At 40.9% G+C, this 15,131-nt stretch overlaps 1 protein-coding gene across 1 annotated transcript; it reads right to left on the bottom strand.

Moving 5' to 3' along the window:
* Positions 1-768: 768 nt before the first annotated feature.
* On the bottom strand, positions 769-14,306 carry LOC129729331 (endoplasmic reticulum transmembrane helix translocase). Its single transcript, XM_055687843.1, has 6 exons — positions 13,782-14,306; positions 13,057-13,726; positions 11,118-12,977; positions 10,720-11,059; positions 10,383-10,659; positions 769-1,538 (listed from the first exon to the last, which is right to left on the bottom strand). The coding sequence occupies exons 1-6, from the start codon at positions 14,049-14,051 to the stop codon at positions 1,422-1,424; spliced, it is 3,534 nt and encodes a 1,177-aa protein (XP_055543818.1). The 5' UTR covers positions 14,052-14,306; the 3' UTR covers positions 769-1,421.
* Between the last annotated feature and the right edge of the window lie 825 nt (positions 14,307-15,131).

Here is a 15,131-nt window from a genome sequence, read left to right as displayed (position 1 = left end):
ATACAAAGTAATTTTCAATGTTCTCATCCTGTGCGAAATCCGCCCACCTGATTCTACTTCCGCAATCGTACATAAACGACTCATCGCAAAAAAAATCACACTCAACACTCCGAACTGAGCCTCCACAGCCCGAATCTCGACGCGTGAACTACATAATAACATACACACAAACGATTGTATAATATAGCTTCCTATCTATTCGGACCAAGAAGAGGTGAATGTACGCTTGCATAAGCCTGCACTTCACTCCCGGTGAAACCATCGACGATGTCCTACTTTTAGGCTCCCTGGATGATGCAGCTGCCGCTGCAACGTTGGAAGTTTGCGTGGGTGGATGGCTGCAGCTGTTACCGTTCCCGGGCTACGATCTAAGTGAACCGTGCAGTGGCGTTTTCGTGCGTGGGATGGGAGCGGACTCGGAGTGATGAAAAACACATTTGTTTGTTTGATATTTTTCTAACAAGTTTTTTCGAGAACTAAAGATTATTTACTTATACCTAAATCTTTCTATACCATGGCAATAACCAACAATTGAGATAATTTCCGGTTAAAAATAGTAGAACATAATTGCATTCATTTCCGATTTTCATCCTCTCAGATATGAAGCAAGTTTGAAACCGAAAGAGTAGCAAAAGCAATATCCTATTAATTTACTTTGGGGAAAAACATGCCCGAAAAACAAACGCTTTAATAATATACATTGACGACCAGTTACTGTAATGGTCTTATCCTGGATGTCATCAAATAACTAAATTAAAACATGATCGATGCACTGCACATTTAAATGTTTGTTTTCATACGACGAATCATACAACATTGCTTCAACTAAAAACTCGTAAGACAGTTTAATAAATTGTGTGTATATATCAAGTAAACGATTTCAAACAAACAGGCTGGTGCAGGTTGCACCAGTTCGTTCCCTGCTTAGTCATTATTTCATTGAATTATTTCATCTATTTGCACTTCCTTCACGCGCTTCTATACCGTAGACACCATAACACAAACTCAATTCTCTATTCTTCCGGTTTGTATAACCACTTAGTTTACGTTCATTGCTGCACTCCTTTTCTTTCGCTCTTTATGCTATTAGTTTATAGTTTCAAAAACACCTACAAACCCTACGACAGGATTTAAAAAACAACTCGAGCCGGGGGCAATTGCCACTTCAGTCGCCTCACAATTACGCCTGCATTGGAACCGAATTAAAATGTTCGCTATCACACGGTTGCGTTCCGTTATACTTATGTTCTGCTGTGAGAACGTGATTGTATTTTAATTAAAACAGCAGGAAAACGATAACGTTTTCCCGCACTTTCAATCCCTTGTTTTCTTCTAGTATTATATCTGCGGTTGCAAATCGAATGTGTCACTACTAATGTACTGCGCGCTGCCTATGGGTAGTATGTGTAGTTACGTTTACTCTAGGTAATGATGTCCGTCTTCTTTCGCATCTCTCCAAACAGGAACGAGCAGACGCGATCGACGCAATAGGCGAGGATCATGTCCGCCAACAGAGCGCCCACCAGGATTTTGCGAAACTGAAAAATAAAACAAGGTTTACGTTGAGTACAAGTACTGCATGCTTATTTTTCGCTGACTTGTTTTCGCTGTTTTTCAAACGCGAAGTTACCTATTGAGGGAAAATGGTCACAAATTAATCATTTAAAGTTTTGTTTATTGCTAGCTATAAGTTATTTCTATCTTTTGGCAGAGTTCGTGGTGAAGATTGCGTTCAGTTTTAACAGCTTATAATAAATTATTAGATTACCAGAAACATTGATGTTTTCTAATATCGCCGGCGTATCTGCTGTATTCCGCACTAATTAACAATATCACAATTGAGAAAAAGTTTTGAGCCTCGTATCCTCCTGCGGGAATTATCGCCAATTACAATTCTGCCACTCGAAGAAAATTACCTAGACCCCTATGAATTATCAAGCTGCACAAAGAATATAGACATTAAAGCAACAACTAAGTCTTTTTATTTGTTGGAGACCGCAACAATTTTCGGCGACGAGAAAATTTTAAACTATTCCAAAAACGATCCAGATCACACTCTTGAAAGATGTCCGACACAGATTTGGAAGATGCAATTCCTTGGCTCACCGAAATTGTAGCCAACCAACAAGATCACATTCAACTCCTCGAGTCAACCAACCAGGAAGCGAGAAGATCATCTAATCGATGATGCCACGGGAGTTGAAGATTTTAACTACGAACCTAACGGTAGAGTGTTCTTCAATGCACGGTTTGCTCGCTATGAAGATGTTTTCAAGGTCGATAAGAATCTGGACGATCCAGTGAAGGTGAGACTACTCTTGAGAAAAATTGGAACCCAGTTCCACAAACGGTGAGGAAACTTAAAAAACTTGTTAACCACCAAACCTCGCTGTTCATCGATCGTTACCGTTGTCCTCTTCAGTATATTATGAAAGAAGCAGACAATTTATCAAATTATGCTGCCTCTGTGAACATGCACTGCGAAGCATTCCAGCTCACCAAGCTCACCGACGACCAATTCAAGGCGCTACGTGTTGTTTGCCGTCTACAATCTCCTCGCGATGTTAATATCCGCACACGATTGAGCGGTAAGTTAGAAGGTGAAGAGCACACATAAAAATAACAATGAAAAATCACGTCGAGGAGTGCCATCGGTTAAACAATCTAAAGGAGGACACCAAGATGGTAGAGAAGCCCGTTCCGTAAAAATCCGTCGTCAACGACATTTCTACCAAGCCCGCTAAGAAAAAGTAACCGTGCTGGTTTTCCCGTGATTTACGTTTCGTAAAGGAATGTCCCACAACAGCAACAAGTGCAAACAAAAGAAAGGTTACTTCACAGCCACTGAATTAAAATCAAAACCGATTTCGAAAAACAAAAGTGCAAAGCATTTATGAAGTCCAAAGGAATTTCAGTGAAATGCATCAATCTTTAAGGGAAGAGAAAATACGTTAGCGTTGGAATTAATAACAAAGAAGCAGTCTGCCAGTTAGATTGCGCTTCTGATATCCACATTTCTACGCAGACCTGGAAGGCGATCGGAGACACTCACAGAAATAACCATCCGAAGCGTGACAAAAGCCAAGTTCGTATTTGAATATCCTCGGGATTGAAACAATCGATCTATTCACGTTATGGCCAATTCCCTTTCAACTCACTGATCAATGCTGTCTATTAAAAACCGGAAGACATTGAGCCAAAGCTGCGCACGAAGTTTCCGGAAGTGTTCCAGAGCACACTTGGCCGGTGTACTAAAGCAAAGGTTAAACTCTGCCTAAAACCTGATGCCCGTCCCGTGTACTGTCCCAAGAGATTAGTTGCTTATGCTACCCTTCACAAGATGGATGCCGAACTTCAACGTCTTCAAGACAAGGGAATAATTTTACCAGTGAAGTTTTCCGACTGGAAAACTCCGATAGTAGTAGTCCGGAAGTTAGACAACGCTTTCGTCCGAATCTGAAGTCGTTTCGCCAGAAGTCGTTTGACAAGTTGCGATTAAATTAAACTCATAAAATAATAACTTCTAACTCTAGAATTTATGAACCCATAAATCAAACACTATGGTTGGTTAACGGCAGGACAATGCGTACCAGTAATACAATCCGTACTAGTTGGCATGAAATAGACCCCAGTGTGGTCCAGAGCATAATCACCAGCAACTCCTTTTCCCTAGCTCCACGTGGTACCGACTGGGATGCGTGCAACTAAGAGAAGATCCGTGAACCGGTGGAAACTTAGTCGTGTGCTGAAAGGGCAAGGTTCTCCTTGAAGAGCAGCTTGTTTAAGTGTCTGTTCCCCATGTTAGGGGCGGCTCAAACAGCAAATGATCCGAAGCGGACGGTTGAACTATAAAAAGCGGTGCTACCTCTAAGACGGCAGCCCCGTCGCGAGACTAGGCATTGTGGCTTTAGTAACGCACTAAACCATATATACCTACTACGAACAATCCAGAGAATAAAAACGAATCGAAGCAATCGGTATAGACCAAGGCAAACGAAAACAATGAGAAACTTGGCGCTTTGAATGTTAGGACTATGCTCGAACCGAAACGCACGGGAGGATCAAGGGCTGATTTTTCAAATACAGCCTTATCAACGTATACGCGACGACAAACGATTAAACCGAAGACCTAAAAGAAAAGTACTACGAGCTCCTTGAGAACACGTATGGAGAGTGCCCGTTATTGGTAGGGGATGCCTCCACTCTACAACCAACGACAACGACTTGAGGCTAGTGAACTTTACTGCGGCCAGGAATCGGAAGCACACCTGGAGACAATCCGATAGAGAGGCGATGGAGCGCTGATCGACGTCATCGATGTGCGGTCTTTTCGGCAGGCAAGATTCACACCCGGCTGTCCAACGAATTCAAATCACATCGATCACATCGAAAGATACATCTGAACATCCAGAATTCTATTTTTAAAAGCTGCACCAGTCATATTAAAATTGAACGCATCTGCTACTGTGTTGAAACTAGCCGACATGAAGTGTATTTGGTCGAAATGACCATATTGTGTACTGCGTTAACCAGAATTTTGGTGTCCCTAGCCACTAATTTTTTTCAGAGATTTAAATGAGTTTTCTCGTAAACATAACGATAAAGCGACGAACCCAGCGAGCAATTTCTATACGATACCTCTCACGTAAGTTGACGCATTTTGGTAATGGCTAGGGGCACCAAAATTCATAGGAATGGTTGAATAGCTATAATCTTTCATTTTTTTTCTAGTTTGAGTTTTTGGAATGCACTTTTTGAAGTAGAATACTTCTCTCAGGAAGTTCGGCTACATAGGGATGTGAAATGAAAATCTAAAACCGAAAAAAGTGAAAAATATGTCCAATTTCAAATGCTAATAAATCGGTTAGTATTCGATGGATTGCCTTCGTTCTTGCAGCAATAGATTGGAAAATCTTCTAAGATTCTTCTCAAAATAAGATAATTGTAATTTTATTAATCACACTATTGTACTATTGAAAATAGTCAAGCCTTGTCAAAACGAAAAATTCGACCTCTGATTGGTCGTTATATGCTTGCTTCCCAAGCACGGTCGACAGGATCATATACCTTGCAATTCAAAAAGTGCTATTTGGCCTATATAAGAGCCTGTTTCAGCCGGAGCCGCTCATAATAGTTCTAGACAGCGACAACAGCAGTCGTCCTTCCTTAGCAGCAGCACTAGCTCTGTGGTTGGTCACCACGTCTCAGGAGCAGCGCGGTTTTTCTCAGCGTGTGTCGCCAGACAGCCATTATTCCCCCCGTGTTGGGGCAGCATGAAGATTGCCATCAGGAAATCCAATTTTGGAAATCAAAATGCCTTTTTTAAGGCAAATAAACAAGTCATTGAAAGTTAATAATTTTTGTCAACGCAAGCAAGTATACTGTGTTGCATCCTAGCAATTTAAATTTGTCGCACCCGTCTTATTTACTGAATGTGAAATAGCTTCCACAGTGCATGTTGTCCGTGTATCTTAATTCCCCCAATGTTAGGGCAGCTCAAAGGTTGTAATAAGCAACCGATTTTGAACAGCAAAATGCTTTTTTGAAGGCAAATAAAAAAATAATTGAAGGTTAATAATTTTCTGGCATCAACACAAGCAGATATTCTGTGCGGGATGCAATCAAATTCTGTTGTAGTTGTCTAATTTTTACTTTATTTAGTAAACTCCCCACTGTAGGGGCAGCGCAAAGGCTGCGATCAGCATAACCGACATTGAATAATAAATTGCCCTGTTAGAACGCATTCACAAAAGCAGTTAGTTCGACTATGCAGAGCTAATATGAATTCGATTCAATCAATCAGCATAAACAGAATTTCGTCGTCTCCCAGCTGCCAAGTTGCAACATGATGCAACACGCAACAACGAGCAAACGAAATCGCTTGATGTTACAAACCGCAATAAGATACGGGTTAAAACCGTTGCGTGTGTGAGAGCACCATCGGTGTTTATTCGCTGGATACACTATCTACTGAACGCAATAATCTGCTTACATGCGACATGGGGACGGGAACATTTTCTTCAACCAAGCTGCACAACACGACACAAAACATGTTATTTTGTTGCTTCAATGAGAGTGCTATCGGTCCGGCTCGACAAGAAATCATTTTTGTGCATCCGTGCTACGAAACTGAGGAAAAACTTTAGAAACTGAAAAAAGAGGTGGAGCTTATCAAATGATCGCTCTGAACCCATACCCTGAACACATATTTTTCAAGTTATATCATTCCACCACGTACGTAAAATAATTCATTCCTATTTTCATCCCTATATAAGAGCCTGTTTTAGTCGAAGCCGCTCATAGTAGTTCTGAACAGCGACGACAGCAGTCCTCCCTTAGCAGCAGCGGGAGCGAGCAGTGGGTACCATCGATAGCGGATAGCGGCCACAACTGTGGCATGGCTGCGAATAAGCGTAGCAGTTTCAGCGGATCTCACCATCGATAGCAGCAGGGCCAGCAGATGCAGGTACAGCGGATACCAATGGCGGCCACAACTGTGGCATGGCTACGGATAGCGTTGCAGTTGCTCAGCAGTTGGGCCAGCGTATAGCGGCCACAACTGTGGCATGGCTATGCATAGCGTAGCTGTTGCAGCGGGTATATCAGCATCGATAGTAGCAGGGTCAGCTGATGCAACGACACTCCCTTCACTAAAATGCTGTTTCAGTGTGGTAGCGAGAAGCATCAGCAGCAGGCTTGCATGAAGTGAATACATCAGCCAGCAACTTCCTCTAAGGCCTCTGCCATAGTAGACGCGAGAAGCGGCGCGAACCATTTCGCTCGGCCGTAGGTTGATGTACAGCTCTACTGATGACTGTACATTATAACCTACAGCTGAGCGAATCGGTTCGCGTCGCTTTTCGCGTCTATTATGGCAGAGGCCTAATGGAAAAGTTGTATCAGTTTGTTCAGAAGAATATTATTGTCCGTAATATTACAGAGATGCGATTGCGTAAATCCGATTTTGAATTGAACAATTGTTCTTTTGAGAACAAATAACAAACTTATTTGGAGAGTTAATAGCTTTTGATACCAATAGCAGTATAGTGACAGCCTCAGCGGTAGATGCAGATGCAGCCGGTACTTCCCTGAGGCCGATGTTAAGGTAAATGGGAGCAGCACGGCGAAACAGTTCGGGTTATGCTTAGACGCGCGTCATTTTTCGTTGTTGATATTCCCCACATGAAACGACACGCTTTCGTATGATAGCGGTGGTATTAGCGGTAGATGCATTTGCCAACACTTCCTCCAGTAAAGCCGTGTCTAGTTTTCAATGTGAAAACACCTTTCTCATTGTGTTGACCGTGTGCCTTAGTCCTCACTATCAAGGTAACACAGAGATGTAAGATAAACACTACATCCTATGATAAATTGAACAATTGTTCTTATAAGGACAACAAATGAATTAATGAAGATTTAATTTTGAATTAGAATACTTCTCTCAGGAAGTTCGGCTACATAGGGATGTAAAATGTAAATCTAAAACTGAAAAAAGTGAGAAAAATTTCAAATGCTAATAAATCGGTTAGTTTTCGATGGATTTCCTTCGTTTTTGCAGCAATCGATTAGAAAATCTTCTAAGATTCCTACCAAATGCATGAAATTGCAATTTTATCATTCGAACTATTGTACTATTGAAAACTCTTAAGCCTTGTCAAAACACAAAATTCGACCTCTGATTGGTCGTTATACCGCGCTTTCCCAAGCACGGTCGGCAGAGTTATGGACCTAGTAAATTGGGAATGCATCATTTGGCCTATATAAGAGCTTAATCAGATAATAAACAAACATTTCATCGGATAATTAATTGAACAACTGAAATTTGAAGAACACAAATGATTATTTGAAGAGTTAATATTTTCTCGTTTTGCGCTATAATCCAAAGTTAATTATCTTCATCTACATGCATACTCTGACTATTATTACGTGTTTGCGTCGCTTAGTGTTTGGCTACGGTCATGCAGAACGCAAATAACGGCGCGATGCGATTCGGCAAGACGAAATCTGTTGAAATGTATAGCTCTACTTCGCCTTAAAAAGAGCTGTACATTTCACCACGGTAAGGCGAATCGCATCGCGCCGGCATTCGCGTTCTGCATAACCGTCGCTTTTGTTCCGTTCCCGTTTGATGATGTCGTATTAAATGTGCATATTACAATTCGGCAGCACTTCAACTTCTCATTTGCACAAAATTTAAGAATATCCAATGAACTTCATTCAAAATATCAGACAAAAAGAAATTACAATACTGCCAATGAACGGTCAACGTTTATTTACTAGAAAAAATGACTGACACGCAAGCAGCCAGGTTATCTTTCATGTAAAAGTATTCTACTTCAACCTTGCGGTCGTGGCTTTGCATACAACCTTCTTGTGATTTTTCATTTTGTCGACCAGTGCAATCCAGTAGATGTGGAATGGACGCCATATAACGGAGCAGAATTCTAAGATATACCGCACTAGAGAGAAATACAGCGCTCTAAGACAACACGGATCATGCAACTCGTTGGCTAATTTAAACAAAAATCCGACGTGTCGATTTGCATTAGCGGTGATCTTGTTGTAGTGCAGTTTGAAAGATAGCACAGTATCCAAAATAACTCACAGATCTCGAATTTCTGCCACTCTAGATAACATTGATGAATAACATGGAGAGTAGCGGTCCTAGGTTGCAACCTTGCGGAACTTCAGAAACATTTGTGAACTGCACAGAAAACTTAATTCCTATCTTCACACAGAGTGTTCGATTCATCAAATAGGAACCAAGCCATTGCACGAGAGCAGATTAAAAAGTTAAACGACTAAAAATGTTTAAATTTAACGTAGCATTAATCCCATATTCATTCATTCGAAAAAATGGAAACCCCTACGACACCGTTCCTCTTCTTCACTAATCTGTTTTACGCTTACTGCTCCGAGCTTCGTTGCCTCTTGCCATCGTTATCACCAATCATAATTTCCTGGAAAGGTTTCAACTAACTGTCCCTCTGGCCAATGTTATTGTAGGAGGAACTTATTTTGGTCGAGAGGTAATTAACGAGGATTTTTAGAATAAGATAAACCCATGGTTAAATCCGTTGACATCTAATAGCCTGAATCTTTAATCTCCATAACATGCTTTACGAGCAAACCCAAGCCGCCCCAGTTTCTACTTCCCCTCTTTGATCTAAATCAAATCACAGATAAATATTTAAAAATTCAAAATATATCGTGTACTTTATATTTTACTCGATGTTGAAAGTGCAATCTATGTGTGAATAACCACAGTTGGATGTGAAAATCCAAGCCAAATTATGGTTATAATCATTAAGTCTGCAATCGTATTTCCAATGCGCACAAGTCTTTTTTTAACGGCCCAAGATACCGTACTATTTCAACCGTTAAACTCACTTTATGTCATAGAAAGAAAGACAGGGCGGCGAAAAAATTTTCAAAATGAAATTCCCTGATTTTCTATGAAATATAACATTGATTTCCCTGAAATTTTTCAGCACTCGGCACAAAAAAGTGCAACGAAAATGAACGCAACTCTGGAATCGCAGTGGAAAAAGTATTCGAACGGATATCAAACCAAAAGATAGCGGTCCCGAATCAGCCTAAATCAGCTAAAAAATCAGTTTTTGCGCTGGAGAGTCGTTTAAAAAAGAATCGTGTGTCGGTTAAAAAAAAAATTCTCTAAATATTTGTCAGTTTTTCCTAATATTCCCTGATTCCCTCCTCCATAATTGCACGAAAAAAATATTTCAAGTCCACAAATATTAATGAGTTTAGAAAAGAATTAGGGAAAAATATGTTACTTCAGACATAGTTCCGAGTGTACTTAGTAATAACAGAATAAAGAGACATATTTAATAAATTCCCAAAATAATAAACTCAAACCCTTTAATGGAAACAAATATTAAAACCTGAAGACAAACGAAAATGGTATAGTTAGGTACCTTAAAAAGACACTAGATTTAACTGGCGTCGTTAAATAGGTTTTGTGTATTTTGGTAAAAACGAAAATGGAACTAGGTGAATTAAATTTTTTTCAAGGCACTCATCAAAATTCCTCGAATTCTGAATACATATAATAATATTTAATTAAAATATTAGGCGAAAATTAGAGCATTGAAAAAACTAGATTGTGTGAAAATTTAAAAAGATAGAGAGTAGTAATCGACGAACATTTAAAATGAATTACTATTCTGCGGAAACCGCAAATGAATAGAGGTTAATGTTCATTAGAGCACTAACATGTTCCCAGCTTGCATCAGAATTTTTTGGAAAATAACGATGTAAAATTTCTACTTTCCCGAAGAACTTAGCTATATATGGTTAGCAGTAACGGAATTTGTTTTGTAAATCCTCCAGACTCCTTGAAGTTCTAGTTTGATACTTACATCCGAATCGAAATCGATCACTTCAAACGTGTCCAGTAGCTCCGGCACAATTCCTAGCGCCAGACAGAGAACGATCGTACTGGAGGTGAGAATGGCATAAGAAAGCAGTCTATTCTCCCGCATGCTCTCCATAAACGGATGTCCCTTGTAATTTACGGCTACCGTCGCTATCTGCATCGTTACACTAATTATATACACCGTGCTATTGACAATATTTGGGACGAACTCCTCTTTTTCGTCCGGGCCCATGTCTAAGTTGAGCTTCACTTTGCCTTCCCTAAAATGAAAAACACATATAAGTAACAACACTTTGGAACTTACAAAAACAAGTCCTTACCTAGGAGGCGATCGCACGTTAGCTTCGTGTACCAGATAAATCAGTGCCGAAAAATGCACTGCGAACTGCGCCAAAATGGTCGTTACCGAGTACAAATTGAAAATATTCGGCAGTGGTGCTTGCTTCGACAATACCTTTAACGGTTTTGAACGGGTAATAAACAGGAAACAAGCCGCAGTTAGCAGTCCGTGCAAAGTTAGTTGCGTATCACTATTCTTAACACCGTCGATGTACAGCACCGACTGGCAGTATGCAGAAATCAATGCGTTAAGTGCGAGAATTTTAAACATCTGCAATGTCGTTACTAAAGTGCAACGTCCCTGCTTAATAATGTGACAAACTGGAACAAATTCAAAAATTAATAAATTATATTTCACCACATCAAACGTTCTACTCACCGCTATTAATCGATGATGAACGACTGGTAAATGGTGCCGCGATACTCGCATCTCCCAGTTTGACGACCTGAACCTGCTCATCATCCATCTCCTTCAAAACCTTCTGCAGTCTATCTTGGGTAGAATTTAAATTTTCACGATGTTTTAGAATTGCCCTTTCTCTCGGGGTTAATGCTTTCCGTTCCTCCTGTTTCTCCTTTTTCTTATCAACTTTATCAGTTGTCGCAGTATCTGGATTCAAGTTTCCAGCTCTCAACTGACGGCGTTCCGCTTTCGTTGGCTGATGGCTGAGCAGTGAGACTCCCACATTCGCATGCTTAAGCGCACCAACATCGTTCGTTCCATCACCGCACATGAGCGTGCAAAAACCATGCTGTTTAAGGGAGGTAATGACGAATTCCTTCTGTTTAGGAGCAAAGCGCGCAAACACGGTTACATATGGCATCAACTTTAACAAAAATGAATGATGTTCACTATCCAGATACTGGAGACCTTCTCCGGTGATGCAGAAATCATATTCCTTGTACCAGTCTTTTAAGCTACGCTTCTCATCTAGTGGAATTTTAATTTCTCCATTGATCGATTCCCAGTGCCAGTTTGATTCACCATGAGTTAGTACAACGATGGTACGCCTTGTGAAGCGCAGTTCCTTGGCAACATGACAGGCTGTCAGCGGATTATCACCAGTTATCATCATCACCTTGTGAGAGGCTTGGATAATTTCCTTGATCGCGTATTTCGAATCCGGTTTAAGAGGACAAGATATGATGATAAATCCAGCAAATTCCAAATCTTTTTCGACATCAGCTCGTTTCAATTCGCGTACCGTGGCATTATCGAGCGTCCCAAAGGATTTGTACCCAAGGGCAAGGACCCTCGCCCCGCGACGTGAATACTCCAAATAGGTCTCCTCATAATTTTCCGGAACGTTTTTGAGCATTTTCATAACCACTTCTGGAGCTCCTTTGACAGTTCCGATGTAGCAAGTTTCATTACTAAAGGGTACCAAATGCCCAGCCAATACGGCCATTCTCTTCAGCGAGGACGAAAAATGAAAGCGCTGATAGATTCGAAGCGGTTTGAATTTACCCCTTTTCGGAACAACCGAATCTCCTTTAGTGAGATTCCAATCGATAGCAGTCAGTGTTGCTTTTTCCAAAGGATCTCCCACCAAACCATCATCAAGCTGAACTAACGAATGACAAGATCCAAGCACGTGCGCTGTAGCTTCCGGGATATCCCCAACCGGTGTAATACTTTTGTCTTTCTTCAAACCGGCAACTCCTTCTACAACTAAGTTATCACTAGTCAAAGTACCAGTTTTATCAAAGCAGCAAATCTGTACCTTGCCGGCAAAAGGTATCCGAAACGGTTCGGTGCAGAAAACGTACAGTTTCGATAATTGCAATAGTGAAGTATTCACAGCTAACGATAACTCGATCGGTAGATCCGGTGGGATAATCGAGGTTAAAATCAGCGTGCACTCCAAAAATAGTTTGTATCGATTTCTTTCCGGGTCTTCTGATCCCTTGATCCACACATACACAGCTGCTGCAACTGCGAACACCAACAGGAAAAGAATGAATGCGAACGTTTCCAAGTTATTCTCCGTGACACGTTTTACTCCGAACAAAATAGTGCGCAGCAGTTTGCCCTGTGAAGTGTTGAATCCGGTTCGCAGGACATATCCGATGCAGCCACTATCTGGAGCCCGCATGGCACCTTTGCTAGGTGACGAATGTTGAACTACTTTCGTACCCCCGAACAGGACGTACAGTTTGCCATCCGATTCGATGTCCAGCTCCTTTTTGTGTTCGTCCGTGTTTTCCAACGATTCCTTCATCTGAGGGACTGATTCGCCTGTGATGGAGAAAGTAATTTGAGTATATATTAGGTCAACAAATTTGTTTTAGGCAAAGCAATAAAATATTCAATTTACCTGTCAGCATACTTTCATCGACAATACAAGTTCCGCGGATAAGCAGCAAATCACAGGGCACCAGATTTTCATCCTGAGAGCGTGTAATCGACACCAAATCCCCGGGTACTAACAAATTAGACTTCATGGGGCGCCATTTCCGATTCCGGAAAACATTGATCATGTACGGCTTGTTTCCCATTTTTCGAATCTCCGACATGTTTCGTAACTGCTGCTGCACCAGAATACACTCGAACGAAATCAGCATACCCAGTGTGAACAGCGAATAGTACATGTACTCATCCAGACACCAGAGAAGAACTGAGAAAATTTGAAACACAAAAAACGGAGCCGTGGCTCGCTCAACAAATAATTCCAAAAACTCCGGAACGACCATTTCCATATTATTGTTTCCGTAGGTTTTCTCTGCCAGCTGTACATCAGAATCCTCCTGGTGTCCCTTAGATTCGAAATACTCCGCGTAGGTCTTATGGATTGGAAACTCCACGTTGCAAAATTGTTTTTTATTTGAATCCCAAACGTATTTTGTCTTCTGAAACAGGAACCAATAAATCGTTTCCGAACTATCACTGTCGTCCAGCTTGGTTCGCTGCAACTTAACGAGTTCCGAGGACCCATTGTTCTCCGTTGGTACCACTTTAACAACTTGGGCTTTCTCTGGCCCGTTAGCCTGGAAAAAACAAGAATTTTACTATTTTCAACCGCAGATCATAAGTTGAACTTACTTTTCGACAATTCAGAAATGTTTGCACATGAACGCTCCAAAAGCAGCAGAGACATACAAAAACCTGAACAAATCCGATCCCGGCCAACGTCAGCAATCCAGCTTCCCAATACTCGTCTACTTTATAGACGAACACCCACAAGTAGAACCAAATGGTCACGAGGATCAGAAAGGGTAGTAGGCTTCCATTTAGTAAGACATGATTCGGAATGTGCAGTGTGACGTATTGTACCAGTTCATCTAACGAACCGGATTTCCTGGGTGGTCCCATTTGATGCTTAGCAGTCCAGCCAGGAAAAAACGCGAACGTACCAAGAACTACAGCTGAGCAAACACCGAACACGGGTTTTCTTCTAATCAAAATGAATTACTTTTTCGATATATGATACTATTCCATCTATCTTAGCCGACCATTATTTCAAAGAAGATGCGAGAAAATTTACTTTTTGCAGAAAAATGAGAAAATTTACGGTCGTTTACAAAAGCGACCGATTTTACACAGCAAGCAGAAAATGTTTGGCAATCGGACCGCAGTGTATTGACGTGTGATTTTGTTTGACATAAGGGCATGATGGTAGACTGTGAGGTGTGAATAAAACGAGTTGTGCGAAGGCTGCGCCGAAGTGAAAATCTTATACAAAAAGTACATTTTTTCACGCTCGGGAAAAATGCAACCTGCAAAAATTTCACTTCGCTTGGAGCTGTAAAAAAATTCGATCCAGCGAAACCGAAGGTTGTGGATCTCATCTTTTTCACTGGGGTTTACTTTTTCACGCATGCAAACGCTAGTGAAAAAAGCAGCAGCAAGCGAAAATTCGCGTGCGTTTATATTCTGTCAGTTGCAGCCAATTTTCATTTCGCTCGGAGTGAAAACTCGTGAATTTTGCTTCACTTAAACTGTAAACTGCAGGCTGGTGAAATACCTGCGTGTTCCACAAACGGGTTTTCACGACAGATTTCGCAAGCGAAAATTTACGTTTTTTCACTTGTCAATTTTTTCACTTCGCTTGGAACTGTAAACTATGCTAGATGTGAAAAAACTTGCAACCGTCGTTTAACCATGAGTGGTAATGCTCCCGCTATGTGGCGCTCGCATCAATGACAAACCAAATTGTGCCGTGTCAAATAAATGTTGTTTGAACAAAAAAAAAACAAACCAGGCACTAATATCGATGAAATATTGATACGGCAATATTCATACAGCGCAACTGGGGCACCACGAGACAGATGTCGTTAGTGTATTGTCGTAATTTGATTTAAATATTTACACACGATTTTCAATTTTTTTATATGAACATGAATGTCTGTTCTCTGTGCTGTTAAGCTCGATTCTGATTATTGATTTATAATT

Source organism: Wyeomyia smithii, chromosome 3 (genome assembly GCF_029784165.1).
Source record: "Wyeomyia smithii strain HCP4-BCI-WySm-NY-G18 chromosome 3, ASM2978416v1, whole genome shotgun sequence".
NCBI classification, from domain to species: Eukaryota; Metazoa; Arthropoda; class Insecta; order Diptera; family Culicidae; genus Wyeomyia; species Wyeomyia smithii.
The sequence above is the reverse complement of the archived record's forward strand: the minus strand, read 5'-3'. Positions and strand labels throughout refer to the sequence as shown.